This window comes from Molothrus aeneus, unplaced genomic scaffold, assembly GCF_037042795.1.
Source record: "Molothrus aeneus isolate 106 unplaced genomic scaffold, BPBGC_Maene_1.0 scaffold_35, whole genome shotgun sequence".
In the NCBI taxonomy this organism is placed as follows: Eukaryota; Metazoa; Chordata; class Aves; order Passeriformes; family Icteridae; genus Molothrus; species Molothrus aeneus.
Genome location: NW_027099016.1, coordinates 3,817,756 through 3,834,555, shown reverse-complemented (window position 1 = coordinate 3,834,555; position 16,800 = coordinate 3,817,756). Strand labels below are relative to the sequence as shown.

At 56.3% G+C, this 16,800-nt stretch overlaps 1 protein-coding gene and 1 pseudogene across 1 annotated transcript; both read right to left on the bottom strand.

Annotated features, from left to right (window-relative positions):
* Positions 1–891: 891 nt before the first annotated feature.
* Positions 892–16,800, bottom strand: part of LOC136570611 (uncharacterized) — a 708,931-nt pseudogene continuing 693,022 nt past the window's right edge.
* On the bottom strand, positions 13,195–15,788 carry LOC136570580 (class II histocompatibility antigen, B-L beta chain-like). The gene is made up of 5 exons (XM_066571045.1): positions 15,653–15,788; positions 14,911–15,177; positions 13,983–14,268; positions 13,304–13,415; positions 13,195–13,203 (listed from the first exon to the last, which is right to left on the bottom strand). The coding sequence occupies exons 1-5, from the start codon at positions 15,735–15,737 to the stop codon at positions 13,195–13,197; spliced, it is 759 nt and encodes a 252-aa protein (XP_066427142.1). The 5' UTR covers positions 15,738–15,788.

The following is a 16,800-nucleotide window of genomic DNA, read 5'->3' as shown; positions in this document are numbered from 1 at the left end:
TCTTTATTAATCTGGTTTTAATTGCATCAGCCTATTGCATATTCATTGACCCTCATGCATATCCAGAACCTCATTTACATATTTCAGGAACTATTTTACATGGCCTGTCCTTGGGAGTGTCTACCCATTTCACCAGGAGCCTCCATTGAAATGGAAAATGTAAACTCCCTCCCTTTGATTAATATAATAATAATAATAATAATAATAATAATAATAATAATAATAATAATAATAATAATAATAATAATAATAATAATAATAATAAATTTTGAAATAAGGGGCTCTCAGGCAACGATATGGGAGTAGAAATAACAGTTCTTTATTAGGAAAAATTAAAAATGCAAATACAGTAGTAGAAACAAAACCAGTGACAGAGTCAGAATCCTCCGTCAATCCAGTGAAAAATGCTGATCCTCTTGGAATCCCGTGGGAAAAGGGCTGATCCTTTGGGAATCCATTTCTTACCCCCAAAGACAGGGCAAAGGCAGGGCCATGGAGTTTTTATAGAGTATCCCAAGGGTGGAGTTGGGGTTTGGGTCAGGGGAGGAGTTCTCAGCAACACAAGAAGGGTGAGATCAAATTCCTGCCTCTTAGAAACAGCAGCACTCCACACAGAATGTGTCCCTAAACCCTGAATTCCCTCTAAAAAAATGAGAAATTATGGAACTTCAGATATATTCAATCAATTTCCTTCATTTAACCCAGTTTTGGGTGTTTTTAAAGGATGAAGGTGAAGCAGAGGAAAATTAAGGCCAAACCAAAAGGAGAAGCAGCCAGGTGTGCTCCCAACATGGATCACAGGGAATGTGAGTGACCAGGGCTGTGCCCAAAGTGCCTCCTCTAGTGGGGGATGGAGCTGGAGCAGCGCACGAAGCTCTGCCCGCACTCGGGGCACTCGCAGGGCTTCCCTTACCGGTGCCTCCGTTGGTGTCGGGTCAAGTTAGAGCTCCTGGAGAAGCTCTTCCCACACTGGGGACACTCGTAGGGCCTCTCCCCTGTGTGGATGCGCCGGTGCTTGACAAGGGTGGAGTTGTGCTTGAATCCCTTCCCACAGTCAGGGCACTGGAAGGGCCTCTCCTCTCTGTGAATCCGATAGTGCCGGAGGAGATGGGAGCTGGTCAGAAACCTCTTCCCACACTTGGAACACTCATAGGGCCTCTCCCCAGTGTGGGTTCTCTGGTGCATGATCAGGTGGGATCTCTGGCTGAAGCACATCCCACACTCGGAACACTTGTATGGCCTTTCTCCAGTGTGGATCCTGTGGTGGCTGATCAGGACGGAGCTGCACCTAAAGCTCTTCCCACACTCCCCACACTCGTAGGGCCTCTCCCCAGTGTGGGTCCTCTGGTGCTTCCTCAGGCTGGAGCTCTCTCTGAAGCTCTTTCCACACTCCCCACACTCGTAGGGCTTCTCCGCAGTGTGGGTCCTCTGGTGCTTCCTCAGGTTGGAGCTGCACCTGAAGCTCTTCCCACACTCCCCACACTCATAGGGCCTCTCCCCAGTGTGGGTCCTCTGGTGCTTCCTCAGGCTGGAGCTCTCTCTGAAGCTCTTCCCACACTCCCCACACTCGTGGGGCCGTTCCCCAGTGTGGGTTCTCTGGTGCACAATCAGGTCGCAGTTCCACCTGAAGCTCTTCCCACACTCCACGCACGTGTGGGGCTTCTCCCCATCATGGAGCTGCTCATGGAGCACCAGCTCCGAGCTCTGGCTCCATCTCCGGCCGCCTTCCCGGCCCAGGCTGGCTCTTTCCCCCTCACATCCCCGCCATCTGCGTTTGCAGCCCCTCCTCGTGCGGCATCTCTGGGGCTTTTCCTCCCCGTTGGCTTCCTGTGCCGTGGAGCCGCTCAAAACGGCCTCTGCCACCAGGTTCTGCCGCGGGCATTTGTCCTCCCTGCTCTCCATGCTCAGCTCCTGCTCTGGGGGAGGAAGGACAAGGACAGCATGGGATTTGCCTCCGTGCCACAGGCAAGGGCAAGGAGATCCCCCCAGGGCTGAGCTGCAGCCGGGGGCCCTGCTGGGCTGGGAGATGGAGCAGCACAGAGGGGAAAGGGGCACTCATCGCCAGCTCGGGGCTGTGCACAAATCACAAACAGGACGGGACTGCTAGGAAAGTGTCCTGAGCTGTTTTATTTCCCAGCATCTGTCTCATTACTTGGTTATGACAATGGGAAGATGCCAGTAGCTCACATCACAGGTAGCAGACAAAGAACTTCATGTTCAAACTTACTTTAAAAGGTTTTTGACCAATCACGCAAAGCAAAGGCATACTGACAGTAGTTCTATCCAAGCACTATAAGCACATTCACGGTTAAAACAATGCTCCCTTATTTCAAATACAATACCTGCTTGTAAGCCTTAAAACACAACGCACAGAGCTCCATTATTAAGCTTGGAACTTCCTAACATCCTGCTAGATATACTTTTCTGCAGGTTAGGGAGTTATTCTAGATAAGTGTTAATGCACAGACCATTGTTCTATTTCTCCCTACTTTCTAATTCTTATAGAATTTTTCTACTAACCAAACCTGCAGCAAAGCTCTAATCAGTTCTACTGTCTCTGAGGCTTGTCTTTTGCAGCTTTCCCAAAACCCTCTGATTTTAAGCATTCCAGAGACACTGACTTCCTCCTCACCTGCCTCAGTGTCCCAGGGCATCTTCCTCTTCCTCACAGCCTCCCAGGAGTTGGCAATGGAAAATCCTGGTTTGGGGAAAACAAGGGATGAACACATTGAGTTTGAAGGTCCCTCTGCCCGACTCCATCTCTACAAGTCAGCGGCCATCTGGGCTCCAGAAAAACCTCCCAAACACCAAGATTCAGCCCTGAAAAAGCCTCCCAGGAGTTCCCCGTCTCTGGTCCCTCTCCTCTCGAGTTCTGGGGTCCCCCCCGTCCCAGCTGCTGGGGTCACGCTTGGATTGGGGGTCCCCCTTCTCCTCGGTGCCCGCCCTGCCCAGGCTGCTGGCAGTCCCAGCAATGCCAAAAGCTCCCCCCGCTTCGCTCTCCCCATTTCGGGATGCCGGGGCTGTTTGGGCTCCCGGGCTCCCTTCTCCCCTCATTCTCTGCTCTGGGCTGCAGCGGCTCCAAGGAGTCCCCCCTGCCCTCTCCAGGCTCTTGAGGCTCCCGCCAATGGCGGCGCTCCCCCCTCTCTGGGCTCCCCACTTTGGGCTCCTGGGGCACACAGGGCTCTGCTCCTCCAGGCTGCCTCTGCCGGCAGCCGCCACCGCCACCCCCCGATGTCCCCCCAAGGGGCCTTTTCCGCTCAGCCTTGGACTTCTTCATTCTCCAAACATCCCCCAAAAACCCCAACCCAGGGACCCCCCCGGGATATCCGGGCCGAGCTCCCCCTCCCCGCTCACCGGAGCCATGGGGGGGGCGATGATCCCACAGGTGGGGGCTGCGAATTCAGGCAGGGATCGACGGCCTGGCTCCCTCAGCTCAGCCTCCATCCGCCTTGGTCCCTCCTCTTCCTCCTGCTCCTCCTCCTCCATTCCCCTCTCCTCCTCCTTCTGTCTTATCTCCACCTCCTTCTCCTCTTCCATCCCTGCCCTTCCCTGCCTCCTCCTCCTCCCCCAGCAGCAGCCACACCCTCGGTGCCCCGTTCCCGCAGCCCTCGCAGCCCGCGGCAGGAGCGGCGATGGAGCCGGGACAGGTCGGCATGGGCAGCGCGGGGCTCTCCGCTGCTCCCAGCCGCTGCGGGCGGGGGGAACCCGGCCCGGGCCAAAGGAGAGGCAAACTGGGCAAACTGGGGGCACATCACAAAGCTAAGGATGCAGCAGAAAATGGAGCTGAAAGAGTTATGTTAATATTAACTCCAAACAAGGAAAAACTGCAAATTCCAAAGGTTACGGAAGATGAGAAAAAAGAATTAAACAAGACTGGAAGTGAACAAGATAAATCAAGGAAATGGAAACTTCTTGATGGAAGACAATTACTTAATAAAATGTGCTTACTAGGAAAATATTAGAAGACATGCATCAGAAAACCCACTGGGGTAATCAAGCTTTGTGTGATCATTTTTTAAGGAACTATGGGTGCACTGGAATTTTTGGAGGAGCAAAGCAAGTTACTGAAAGATGCTTAAATTGCCAAAGGATAAATGAAAAGGTGATGAGAAAAACAACATTAGGAGGTCATGAGTTAGCTCGTCGACCATTGCAAAGTATCCAAGCAGAAGTTTAGATTTGTTAGGCTCTGGATTTATTTGTAAAAAAACCCCATTTAATCTAGAAGAAAGAGAATATGCCATAGGTTAGACAGGAGATTTTAGGAGAATAAAAATCTTCGAAGTTTCAGAAACACCCGAGAAAAAACAGGAAAAGAAAAAGGGGAAATGAAAGGGAGGGGAACAAGAGGAAAAATCAGAAAGAGAGTGGGATCCTTTGCAGCTCTTGCCCCCTCCGTTCGCGGCCGAGGCGCCTGTCCCGGGTCCCGGCTCGCTGCCCGCGTCAGCTCCGCCTGCCCCGGTTTCCATCCCAGGTGCGGGCTCACTGCCCAGGGCAGCTCCACCTGCCCCGGCGCTGGCGGTGAATTTGTGTGCCCTGCTCCCACTGCCCGGCCCGCGGCCGCTCTGCCGGCCATGCTGGGGAAGATGGGGTTGCTCTGTCCTGCCGCGTGGGCCGAGGTCACCGCGCCGACCGCACCGAGGGCGGGTCCCAGCCATCCCATCCCCGGCTGCCCTGCCCGTGCCAGCTGCGCTGGGTACCGCCGCTGCTGCTGCCGGGGTCTCCCACCTGCCTTTTCTCTGCCGGGAGCTGCCGGATCAGCCGCCATAAGCCATGTGGGGGCTGCCCACGCTCCGGCTCGGTCTCCACGGGAAGATCCCCCTCTGGCGATTCCGGCAGCAGACCCTGCCCACACTCCCACCGAGCCTCGGTGGGATATCCTCCCCTGACCCCACTCCTGCTCTGAGTTACATCCCCTTGGTAACCACAGCTCCGGCTGTTCAGGGAAACTCTCTCTCTCTCTCTACAGGAAGCACCTTATTGAAACACTAGGAGCTCAGCTAAAAGACAGCCCTCTCCAAATTCTTTCCCAAAACACGGGAGAAAGGCTACAGAAGGTAAAAAAGTGAAAGAGTTAGATGAAGGGATTGCTCTATTTCCGTTAAGAGAGGTTCCCATGGCAGGGATGCGCTGCCCTGCCCCGCCGGAGCCACCAGCGCCCCCGCCGGCCGTGCCCGGAACTGCACCCAAGGGGAAAGCGCCGCAGCCGAAAGGCCGGGACTGGCTCCGGGCTCTGTTTGTTGTCACTGCCGGAGCTGGTGTTCTTTGTTTGCTTTATTATACACACTAGAAAAGAACTGCTATTCCTATTCCCATAGCTTTGCCTGAGAGCCCCTTGATTTCACTATTATAAAAATTAGGAGGGAGAGGGTTTGCATTCTCCATTCCAAGAGAGGCTTTTTCTGCCTTCCCAAGCAGACACCTGTCTTGTAAAGCAAGACAAGCACCCACAGGCACTGAGGGGGGCTGCAGGAGGGGCAGAAGAAGGCCCTGCAGCACTTGGGCACCAAGGCACAGCAGGTGAATGCAAGAAGGGAGCAGCAAAAGGCCAAGCTGAAGGCAAAGGCCAGGGCAGAGTTCCTACAGCCCCTGAGGGATCAGCCCCAGGGCCCAAGGGGGCCCCAGCACCCAGGGCACGGGCTCGGCCACAAGCACCCGGCAGAGGCATTGCCCTCCTCGGCAGGGGACAGCCCACCCAAACAGCCCCTGGCAAGGAATCAGGGCTCCAGCTGCAGGGCACAAGGACACTGCAAGCACAGACAGCAGCACCCTCAGGACCAGCAAGTCCACCCCTTGATGGACATGGATTGGCAGGGCTGTCACAGCTCCCATCACACCAGGGACCCTCCACACTGGAGCCCTTGAGAACATTCAGCTCGGTCTGCATTGAGAGGAGGCCTCTCCTGATGGACACAGGAGCCTCTCAATGCACTCTGAAGCTTAGACCTAAGGGGGAAAAATGCAAAAGATTTGTTTGATTAGTGAGGGGATAAGTGGGAAAGATGCATGGTTTTATTCAACCACTATTAGTAGATCTGGGAGATGGATTGGAAATCCATGAAGTTTTATTTGCTCCTAATTGTTATCATGATTTACTGGGAAGGAATTTGAGGGCTAAACATGGAACACAAATTAATATTATAAAAGGTGATACAGAGGCCAGTTCTGTTGTACCTCTGTGTCAAATGTCTGGCCAGGCCTATGCTGAAGTGAACCGAGAAGTGTGGGCAGCCACAGGAAAATAGGGAAAATTAGATATGGAGCCTCTACAAATTACTTCAAAGCAACCAGGACAAGCAATACCCTGTTCCAGGGGAGAGAAGGAAGGGCTCACAGCCTGGTATTGAGTCCCTGTAGAAGGCAGGGCTTTTGGAGCCAGGGGTGTCTCCCTGTAACACTCCTATCCTGCCAGTCAACAAACTGGATGTATGGACAGGAGGAGGAAACACAGAATTTTCAAGTGTTAAAATGAAGATTAACTGAGGCGGCTGCCCTGGCCCTTCCAGACAGGGTAAAAGAATTTGAATTATAGGTGGATGTTAAACAGGGTCTTGCCAAAGGAATTCTTGTGCTAAAATGTTTAACCCAGTGGCCAGAGAGCAGCCTCATTGTCTGCAGAATTCTGCAGCCACAGCTTTCATGGGAGCTCAGGCTGAAAACTGATGACAACAGGAGGATCTCCTAGAGTTTAAGTCTGGCAGCAAGTTAAAGCTTTGACAACCAAAAAAGCCTCTAAATGGATGTGCAGGGCTCGGTTATTACAGTATGAAACTTGTTCAATGGCACAGGAGGATTTAGAACTGAGGACAGGGCAAGAGTTTAACCCAGCCTCCTGTTTGAACAGCCTGGAGAGGGGCTGGCAAGGAACCCAGGACTGCACTCAAGGGACAGAGCTCCCAACCCAGGCTGGGAGAGATTGATGGGACATTCCCTGGCCTGAGGGACAAAATGTGTTTGTGGATGGCTCTGCAAGGGCAGCAGAAGGGAAAAGAGCTACAAGACAGGCTGTTATTAAGGAAGGGGAATCAGACAAAGCACAGGTCACCGCCCAATGCTCAGCTCAACCCAAGGAGCTGTGGGTGCTTGTAAGAGCCTGGCATTGAAATGCCCTGGGCAGGAAGGCATCAATATCTTCTGCTGACACCATGGCACCTAACAGGGGGGCAAAAGCAATTCTGACTGCTTCAGCAAGCACTGGATCAGAGATCAAGGTAGATTCTCCCACAGGAAGCTGGGCTGGCACAGAGCCTGCCCTGGGACTTTGCTGTTGCCAACACCCAGCCAGGACATCAGCTCCTGCCTAAGGAGTGCAAAGCAGCACCACTGGTGGCCAAGGGGCCCATGCCAAGTGTCCCTGAGGCCAGAAACAGCCGCCAGCACAGCTGAACACGGGGGGACCCCTCAGCCTGGCCTCAGGGGCTCTGAAGCCCCGGAGATTTGCACTTCCCGCCTGCAGCAGGACCATGGGAGCCCCCACTGAGCCTGCCCTGAAGGCAACGCAGCAGCAGCCAGGGCTCCACAGCGGGCCAAGCCCCTGGGCCTGCCCACAGATCCTCTGCTCAAACCCTCGGAAATCCTGGCCACCCTCCTCTGGCACCTCCAGCCACTGCGGCCAAGCCTTGCTGCCACTGCTGCAGCTTCAGCGCTGGCTGGGCCTGCACTGCCACAGCTGCTGGGGAGCACCACGGCACAATTCCACTCTGGGGCTCACTCACACCCACACTCTGGGCTGACTGGGACCGCATTGCTGCAAAATGTACCCATTTTGGTTCTTTTAAAACTTCTTTCTCTGCTCAGGCTTGGTTTGTCTTTGCCTTGGGGAAAGGAATTTTAAAGGTTTTATTTAAGGGGTGTTACACCACTCAATGGAGATGAGTTCAACATCTCAACAGACTGGGAATAGCCCAAAAGACACCCACAGAGATAACGACCAGCAACAAAACATCAACGCCCTGCAGCAAACAGCAACCAACAGCTACCCCAGACACTGCCCCCGGCACAGCTGGAGACACTTGGTCTGGAAAAGGCTGAGAAGGAAATCCAGGAGGGTGGACCCAATTCACAGCAGAGGGGAAGAAATCCGGGTCCAACAGGAAACCAAATACTAAAAACCTACACAACATGGAAGCAATGAACATTAAAGCAGGGGATTTAGATTGGTTCAGACGGTATAAAGTTTAGGAAAAATCCAGTAAAACTCACATGGCATGGAATGATTTTCTCTGCACAGCCAGGGTATTTGTGAAAGAAATTATTTCTGTTGCACATCCTGGCCAGAAGCAAGCAATGCCTTGACTCTCTAACACTAAAGAGATTCTTGGAGAGTTTTTGTTTTCCCTGCAGCTTCAGTGACAAAATTCCAACGTGAGAAAAATTTTTCATAAAACTCACACTTTATATTTTCAGGTGGGTTTGGGACAGAATTGTTAGAATCAGTTTTTGGTCTGGGTTCTTCCATGTTCGCCTTTATGCTGCATGTGAAAAATGCATGTATTTTATGATTGGCTTTTCACAAATATTAAAATGAATATTATATGTGTTGTTTTAGAAAGTAATGCTGTATTAGTTTTCTTAAGTACTGTGTTAAATATAGTTTTAGGTTAAAAAAATTGTTTAAATAGAAACGATGCTATGTAGGATACTTTTTTAAAAAGAAAGGACTCACAGCGCCATAGTAGCCACAGGACACCTAAATCTTTCAGAGAAGAATTTATTGCCCTCTTATCAGAAGAAACCAACTTCTTCCCAGCTCGAAGGCGCTATTAGGATTTGGAGGAAGAAGCTGAGGATGACCAGACAGAATCCTGTATTTGAATGGAATTTATGCATCATGTATGAAGTGTATGAATATGCAACATGCTATTGTTTTTAGGGTTAATCCTTTGTTAATGGGTGTCCTTTTTCGGGCTCGTGCTGCCCAGAAAAAGGTGCCCGGACATCCGTAACACTTTGTATTTATTGTCTCATATTGTCCTAATTCAGTTTGTCCAAATTATTATTACTCTAATTGTATTACTATTTTTATAACCATTTTATTACTATTAAACTTTTAAAAATTTTAAAAACAAGTGATTGGCGTTTTTAACACTGCATTTTGCAAAATTGAAGAGCATTACCATAATACTTTTAACTCGTAAATAGTTGATACTTTTTGCAAAAAAAAACAGATTCTGGGGGGGGGGCACATGTGACTCACGAGGTGGCTGCCCTGGAAGAGAAGCTTCATTCCAGGCAGCCTGCAGAGGAGCTTTAGAAATGCAAATGAACACTGCTGGGCAAAGCCTGGACAATGTACCTGGGTCTCTTGCCTGGGGCAGGAATTGGGCTGATTCCCTCTGCCCCTCACCCCAAGCTCTGCCTGCTTGCCCTGATGGAATTTGCACAGCTCAAGGCAGAGCCCAGGGTGAGGATATCTGACCCTGCAACAGAAACGGGTGAAGCTGCAAAGGGAAACAGCAAATGGAGAATGTTGGGAAAACTTCACTATAAATAAATGGGGGGGAATCATCCCTCTGCCACTCCAACATGTGCTGTCCCTGTCTGTGTTATATACAGGGTATATTAGGGCACTGGGGACTTTTTGCTACAAAAAAATCAGGGAAATCAGTTGGGAATCCAAGTATTTGATGATTTAATTAGAGAAAAACAGTCAATTGATGCAGCCCTAGCTGGAGAGAGCGGACGAAAATGGGGAAAAGATGAAAGGCCAGCAGAACAAATCCTACAACACCGCGCACCGGCCCCTGGGAACCCAAACTACTTCATATCAGGAGCCACAGAACCCATTTCTCATTTCAATGGCATCATTAGATTACAAGCTGCCCTTGGAATAACCAACCAGACAGCTCCAGCTCCTGACCTTCCTGCTGAGCAATCCACTGAAATGAGGAACACAACATGTCACCATGGGATGGGATCAGATCATCTGTTAGTAGAAAAAAGAGGAGTTTGTGGAAAATTAAATGACTCAAACTGCTGTTGGCAAATAGATGACAAAGGAAAAGTGGTGAAAAAAAAACAACAACCGAAACAAGAAAGCAGCTCATGTATTGGTCCGAACGTGAAAAGGATGGGAGTGCGACATGGTTTTGTGGCTCCCTGGCAGTCCATGGGTTAAACGAATGCTGTTTCTCCTCTGATGTGCTACAGCAACTCTCACCTTTTTACCATGCTCCACACCTTGAGAGTGCAGCTCATTCAGCAGCTGAGCGAGGGGCCAGGGACTTGTAGATCAGGAAGTAACGGGCGAAACCACAAGCTTCAATAATTGTTACTAATTAACATGGACTGCTGCTCACAGAAAGTCCCGCTAAATTCCTGAACTTCGAGAACAACAAAGACTTAACAGAGTCGTGAATATCGGCTGTTCTACAAAAGTGGGAATGCACATTAACGAGGACATGCAGTTGGCGGATCGGGAAGTCTGAACCTTCCAAGTACCTCAGCCAGTGGGCAAAAGGAGAGGGAGATGAGGCCGGGAAAATGAGGATAAAAAGGAGGCTGCGAACTACAACAATGGCAGAGAGCGCACGGCAAATGCCCCACGGCCTCTCCCTCTGCTCAGCAATAAAGTCACTTGTACAGGACTCCTCTGTCTCCTCTGGGCACAGAAACCTCCGGCCACGTCAATTTCCCCGCACAGCCCCGGGCACGGGGCAGCCGCCTCTGTCCCGGCCACAGCAACCGGGCCGAGCCAGCGCTGCTCCGGCAGCGGCTCCTGCCGAGGCAGCGGCGGCAAGGAGACCGCGGGCAGCCGCTCCCGCAGCGCCTTCACGCCAGCGGCAACACGCGCCGGACACGGCACAACGAACCCGCCTGAGCCCCCTGCCGCCCCCGAGGCCCGCAGCGAGCCCCGAGCCCCCGCACAACCCAGCGCGGCTCCCACCTGCGCTGCCGCCGCCTCCCAGCTCCGCCGCCGCCTCACCGCGCTCCGGCCGCCGCCGCCGCTCCCGGGCCCGCACAGACGTTCCACCAATGGCACCGCCGCCGAGCCACGGCCGCCCTCAGGCCGCCACTGGGGCCCTGCCCCGCCCCGCTCCCACCAATCAGCGCGCCAGAACCGCGACTGACGGCACCGTGGCCCAATCGCAGTCGGGGGCGGGCTCTGCACACGGCACAGCCTCGCCCCGCGCTCTCAGGGTTCCCCGGGCTGCGTGAGGGCAGAGCCGGAGATGAGGAACAGCCCTGGAACGGGCCCAGGCCCGAGGGGGATTGAGCTGAAAACACAAACAAACTTCTCCGCACATCCCGCCACGGCTTTCCCGGCACTGCGGCTCCGGTGGCTCTGGCTCAGCGGGAAGCCCTGGAGCCTCACTTCTCCTATCCCCTAATTAGGAGCTTCAGTGCATCGCTTTGATTTCCCCAAAAATTGGAAAACTGCCCAAATTCCTGTAGATGAGTGGGGGAGGGTAGGGATTTATGGCAGAAAACCCCAAAACCTCAGAGCAGGATAATGAGAAGTAAGTGAAGAGCCTTAAATCCAGCTTTCCCCCACGCCTCCCTCCTTCCAGCTGCACCTCCTACCCCGGTGCTGGAGACAGGGAATGGGGCCGTGCTCACTTCATGCCCCGGGGCTTCTCCCTCTGCTCAGGGACAGGAGTCGTTCCCCTGCTGCACCCTGGGCTCTCTCCCACCGGAGACTTCTCCAGGAACTTCTCCAAGCTGAGTCCATCCCACGGGGCACAGCCCCCCTCCAAGTGCTGCAGCGTGGGTCACTGTGCCCCGGGGTCAGTCCTGCCAGGACAGGCTGCTCCAGCGGGGCCCCTCTGGCCACGGGGGCACAGCCTCCTCTGAGGCATCCCCGTGCTCCAGCGTGGCTGCTCCGGGGCCTGCAGGGGGATCTCTGCATCCCCATGGATCTGCAGGGGGATCTCTGCAGCCCCATGGATCTGCAGGGGGATCTCTGCATCCTCATGGATCTGCAGGGGGATCTCTGCAATTCCCATGGATCTGCAGGGGGATCTCTGCAATTCCCATGGATCTCGGCATCTGGTACCGCCGTCTTTGGAGGCGTCAGGAACAGGCTGAGCACTGCCTGAAGATCTTCTCACATTCCCAACATCCTTGCCGGCACAGGGAGGGTTTTACCTCCTCACAGCTCCCCAGGCTGGGTTTGCAGGCCCTCCTCCTGTGGGATCTCTGGGGCTTTTCCTCCCCATTGGATTCCTGCGCCGTGGAGCCGTTCCAAATGGCCTTTTCCACGAGGTTCTGTGGCAGGGATTTGTTCTCCCTGGTCTCTGTCCACAGCTCAGTGCCTGGGGGAGGAAGGACAAGGAGAGGAAGAGACAGGGAGAAGGGAAACGGAAAAGGCAGGAGGAGAGGGAGCCTTCCAGGCTGACTCTGCAGGTGCCGAGGCTGCTCTGAGCTCTGCCAGGGCTCTGCTGGGGCTCAGCTCTGGGCCAGGCTAGGCCTGCTCTCCCCTCACATTGCTCCGGGCAGCTGAGTCACAGCGGGAGAGGGAAGGGACACATCAGGGGAGTTGAGGTTTGAGAGAGTTTTTATTCCAAAAACTGCCATAACAAACAGGCTGTCCTAACTACCATAACTAACTAGCAGTGCTAACTACCATAACTAACTACCAGTGCTAACTACCATAACTAACTAGTTGTCCTAACTACTGTAACTGAAAGCTGTCCTTTGATGAGGGAGGGGTCGATGCCCGTGGATCCCGCCGTGCCCCGGTGCGGGAAGAGCTCCGTGCCCCGCTCCAGGTCCGGCCCCCGTTGGAGGATCCACGCTGGATAATCCCGGGTGACCCCCAGGGTCAGAGCCCCCCGCGTTGGGAACACACCTGGCTGGGGGCTCCACATCTTCCTGGCTCCCCGCGTGGACACCTCGGTGAAGGCCGGAGGATCTCCGTTGCTTCTCTGGTTTCTGCTCCTCTCCTCATCTCCCCCTCCTCTTCCTCCCGCCTCTCCTCGCCCAGCCCCCAACCTTTTTCCCCCTCCCTTTGCCCAAATCCGTCCCATCGCTCCCCCCGCCTCCCCCAAACTCCTCCGCATCGCCCCCCAATAAACGGCCCCGGGGCCAACTGGGAAGCTTTATTGGGAGCACTGGGAGCAGGCACTGGGCGGGGGCAGAGCGCCAGCGGGGCTGGGGGGACACGGGACCCCCCCAAAATCAGCGGAGCGGGGACGGAGCGGGGGGTCCCGGCCGGGCCCGAGCCCACGGGGAGGGGCTGCGGCCGCCGCCGGCTCAGGAGCTCTGTGGGCAGAGAAAAGGGGGTGACACCGGGCTGGGGGCCCCGGCGGGAGCGCACACGCTCCGCCACGGCCGGGACGCCACCCCCGGCACCCGCCCTGACCTTCTTGCGCACGTAGAAGCCGAGCCCCAGCGCCAGGAAGACGAAGCCCAAGACGAAGCCCCCGATGCACGTCAGCATCTTGCTGCGGGCGGCGTCCGGCGGCATCTCTGGGGAGTCCGCAGGGCTCAGCACCCCCAAAACCTCTCACGGACACCCCCAGCCCCTCCCAGCGCCCTCTCTGTGGCCCCCAGCCCAGCCAGGAGCCCCTGAAACCTCCCCCCGATCCCTTTTTGTCCTGGCCAGGAGCCACCAAAGCCCCTCCCGTCCCTCTGAGGATCCCACAGCCCCCTCCCAGTTGCCCCCCAGCGCCCCAGGAGCCCCAAAGCCTCTCGCAGTCCTTTGGCAGCACCAGCAGGACTCAGCCAGAGCCCTCTCAGTCTGTGCCCAGCACAACCGAGCTCATGGCGAGCCCCGCTTTGCCATCGCCGATCTCCTTCCAGCCCCTCTGGGCTCACTGCGATCCCTCACAGTCACATCCAGCGCCCCCAAACTCCCTCCCAGTACCCACCAGGACCCCCCAACCCCATCCCACCCTCCCCAGCATCCCCCAAACCCCTTCCCAGCCCTTGCCCAGCCCCCAGACCCTCTCCCAGTCCCAGCCCGGCTCTCTCCAGCTCCCTCCCAGTGGCTCCCAGCATAGCCCAGTGGCTCTGCCAGCGCCCCCAGGGCCTCCCCCGTATCCCAGTGCCGGCTCAGGGGCTGCTCCAGGCTGACGTGCTCCACCTGGCAGCTGTAGGTGAGCCCGCGCCGGGGCGGGGTTTCCAGCAGCACCAGCAGCTGGTAGGTCCAGTCCCCGTTGGGGACCACGTCGGTGGCCACCACGTGCTCCGAGAGCTCCTGCTGGCCCTGGAACCACCTCACCTGGATGGCAGCAGGGTAGAAATCCATCATGGAGCAGAGCAGGCGGCCGGGGCCCGGCTGGGAGCTCGAGGGGGGCACCAGCGAGATGGACACGCTGGGGGGCACTGGGGGAGAGAGAGAGCGGAGACACACTAGGATCAGCTGGGGGGCATTGGGAGAGAGAGGGGAGGGCTGGGCTGGGCTGGGGAGGGACGGGGAATGGACTGGGAGGGACTTGGGTGATTCTGAGAGAGATAGGAGGGAATGGGGGGGCACTGGGAGAGAGGGTAGAGTTCTGAGGGTGAACTGGGAACAGACTGGGAATCGACTTGGAGGAGGTGGGTGGGACTGAGAAGGACTGGGAGGGACTGCGAACACAATGGGAGCGACTGGGAATGGTCTGGGAGGGACTGGGATGGCACTGAGAGGGATTTTGGTGGCACTGGGAGGAACTGGGAATGAAGAGCACGGCACTGCGAGGCCGAGCCCAGCGCGGAGCACTGGGCGCTGCGGGTCTGCCTGGCAACGGATGAGTCATCAAAGAGACACGATCTGATTGGCTGAAAAGCGTCAGCTTTACGCGTCGCTGACATGGACGCGCGGGGGGTACTGGGAGGGACTAGGATGGACTGGGAAAGGACAGGAGGACCCGGTGATGGGCACAAAGAGGGCTGAGGGCTCTGGGGCGATTCCCAGGGAGGTTTTGAGGGGCTCCAGGCCCATTGGCAGGGCAGGGCCCGAAGGGACACGCTCTGCCCCGCGCTCACCTCGGCGCTCCACGGTGATCGAGGCAACAATCTCGTAGTTGTGCCGGCACCTGTCCACGTGAGCCCGCATGAACTCCATTATAGCTGGGTCGCTGTTCCACATCTTGGCATTCTTCTCCCCTAAGGGGGTGAACCCCACAAAGTGCCCCACGTCGCTGTCGAACATCAGGAACTGCTCCCGGTTGTAGATGAACCTCACCACCAACCTCACCTTCTCCGTGCCGTTAATGAAGAGACAATCGGCCTTATGCATCCACTGGAACACCCCTGTGAGTGCAGCACACAGCTCAGGGATGTCCCCCCAGCGTCCCAGCAACACCTCCAGAGCTCCGGGGCCCACCCCGGATCCCTACTCCGCACCCTCTGTGCCCCACGGCCGCCACGGGACCCTCCTGCCCGCGCGGCCGCTTCCTCTTTGCCGCCCTTCCTCCATTTCCCCTTCCACATCCTCTCCCCTCCCACCTCCGGCCGTTCCCAAATCACTTTTGGTGTCCCATTTCCCCATTTTCCCACGAATCCCCCAATCCCCAGCCCCCTCCCGCTCGGTTTTGGGGTCCCTCTCTCCCCTTTTCTCCCCTTCCCCACCATCTCCCACCCCTCCCTCCCCTCCCCCCATCCCTCAGCCCCTCCCGCTCTCCCTCTGGGGGGTCCCCTCCTCCTCCCCCTCCATTCCGGGCTCCCCCCTTCGCCCCCTTTTCCCCCTTCTCCCCCCCTGTCCCAGCGCCTCCCGCCCCCCGCTCACCCGAGAGCTCCGCGCCCGCAGCCGGGGGGGCTCCCAGCACCACCAGTGCCACCAGTAGGGCCCCAGCTGCCGCCCCTCGCCCCATGGCCGGGGCCGGGCAGGGAGCAGCAGCCCCAAAGCAGCCGCGCTGCGCTGGCAGCACCAGTCCGGAGCAGGGCGGGCTCGGCAGCGCCGCGCGCTCTCATTGGCTGCCGCCACTTTGGGGCAGCGATCGGCCACGGGCTCTGCCCGGCAACCGATGACGCAATACAACGCCCCGAGATCTCATTGGCTGAAACGCCTCCTGCCTGCGCTGCCATTGGCTGAGGCCTTTCCGGGACGCTGCAGCCCCGGGCTGGGGGTTTTTTGGGGAGGGGGATCCTTGGGGCTCTGGGCCGGTGGGAGCCCAGGGGCGCGGGATCTCAGCGGTGCCCGTGGCGAGCGGTGACGCCTGCCCGATGCCAGGCACCCCCAGAGCCGCTCTGTCCCTGCCCCCGCAGCCGCACAGGGACAGAAAATGGAACCGAGGGTCCCTGGTTTGGGGGAAACCAAGGTGGGAGCGCCTTGGAGTAGAGGCCCCTCCTGGCCAGGCCCATCTCTAGAACTCAGCAGGAGTCTCGTGTCCATGAAAATCTCCACAGATCAAGATTCAGCCCAAAAAAACTCTCCCAGGAGTTCTCTATTGCTGATCTCTCCACTTTCGGGGTTCCAGAGGTTTCCTTTCCTTGGGATCATGGGGGTCCAATGCCTCCAGGGGTTCTCCATTCTCCGGCGTCCTGCTCAGGGATGATCCAGGGGCTTTTGGGGGTCCATGGGGGCCCTTCTCTCCTGATGCTCTGCTTTGAGATCCCAGGGATCCCAGGGGTCCCTCCTCTCCAGGCTCCCCCCCTTTCTAGTCTGCCGGGGTCCCCCAGCTCTGAGATCTCCCCCCTCTGCTCTCCCCACTCTGGGGGTCCCTGGGGTTCCCCTCCTCTGCTCTCCCGGGGGTCCCCAGGACCAATGTCCTCCCCTGCCCATACTGGGCAATGGCCACGTGAGCCCCCAAAGATTCCCCAAGGGGCTCAGCTTCGGGGTCCTGCAAGATACAAACCTACACACACAGAGAAAACAAAACCTCCCAGAGACACCAGATGATATTTGAGGTCAATTCCACAATCTGCGAGCTCCAA

Coding starts and splice junctions, on each gene's coding strand:
- LOC136570580 (XM_066571045.1), bottom strand. CDS start 15,737: ATGGGGCGAGGGGCGGCAGCTGGGGCCCTACTGGTGGCACTGGTGGTG. Junction 14,269..14,910: donor GATCACCGTGGAGCGCCGAG/GTGAGCGCGGGG, acceptor TCTCTCCCCCAG/TGCCCCCCAGCGTGTCCATC. Junction 13,416..13,982: donor CCCCTGAGCCGGCACTGGGA/TACGGGGGAGGC, acceptor CCCTGCGGACTC/CCCAGAGATGCCGCCGGACG.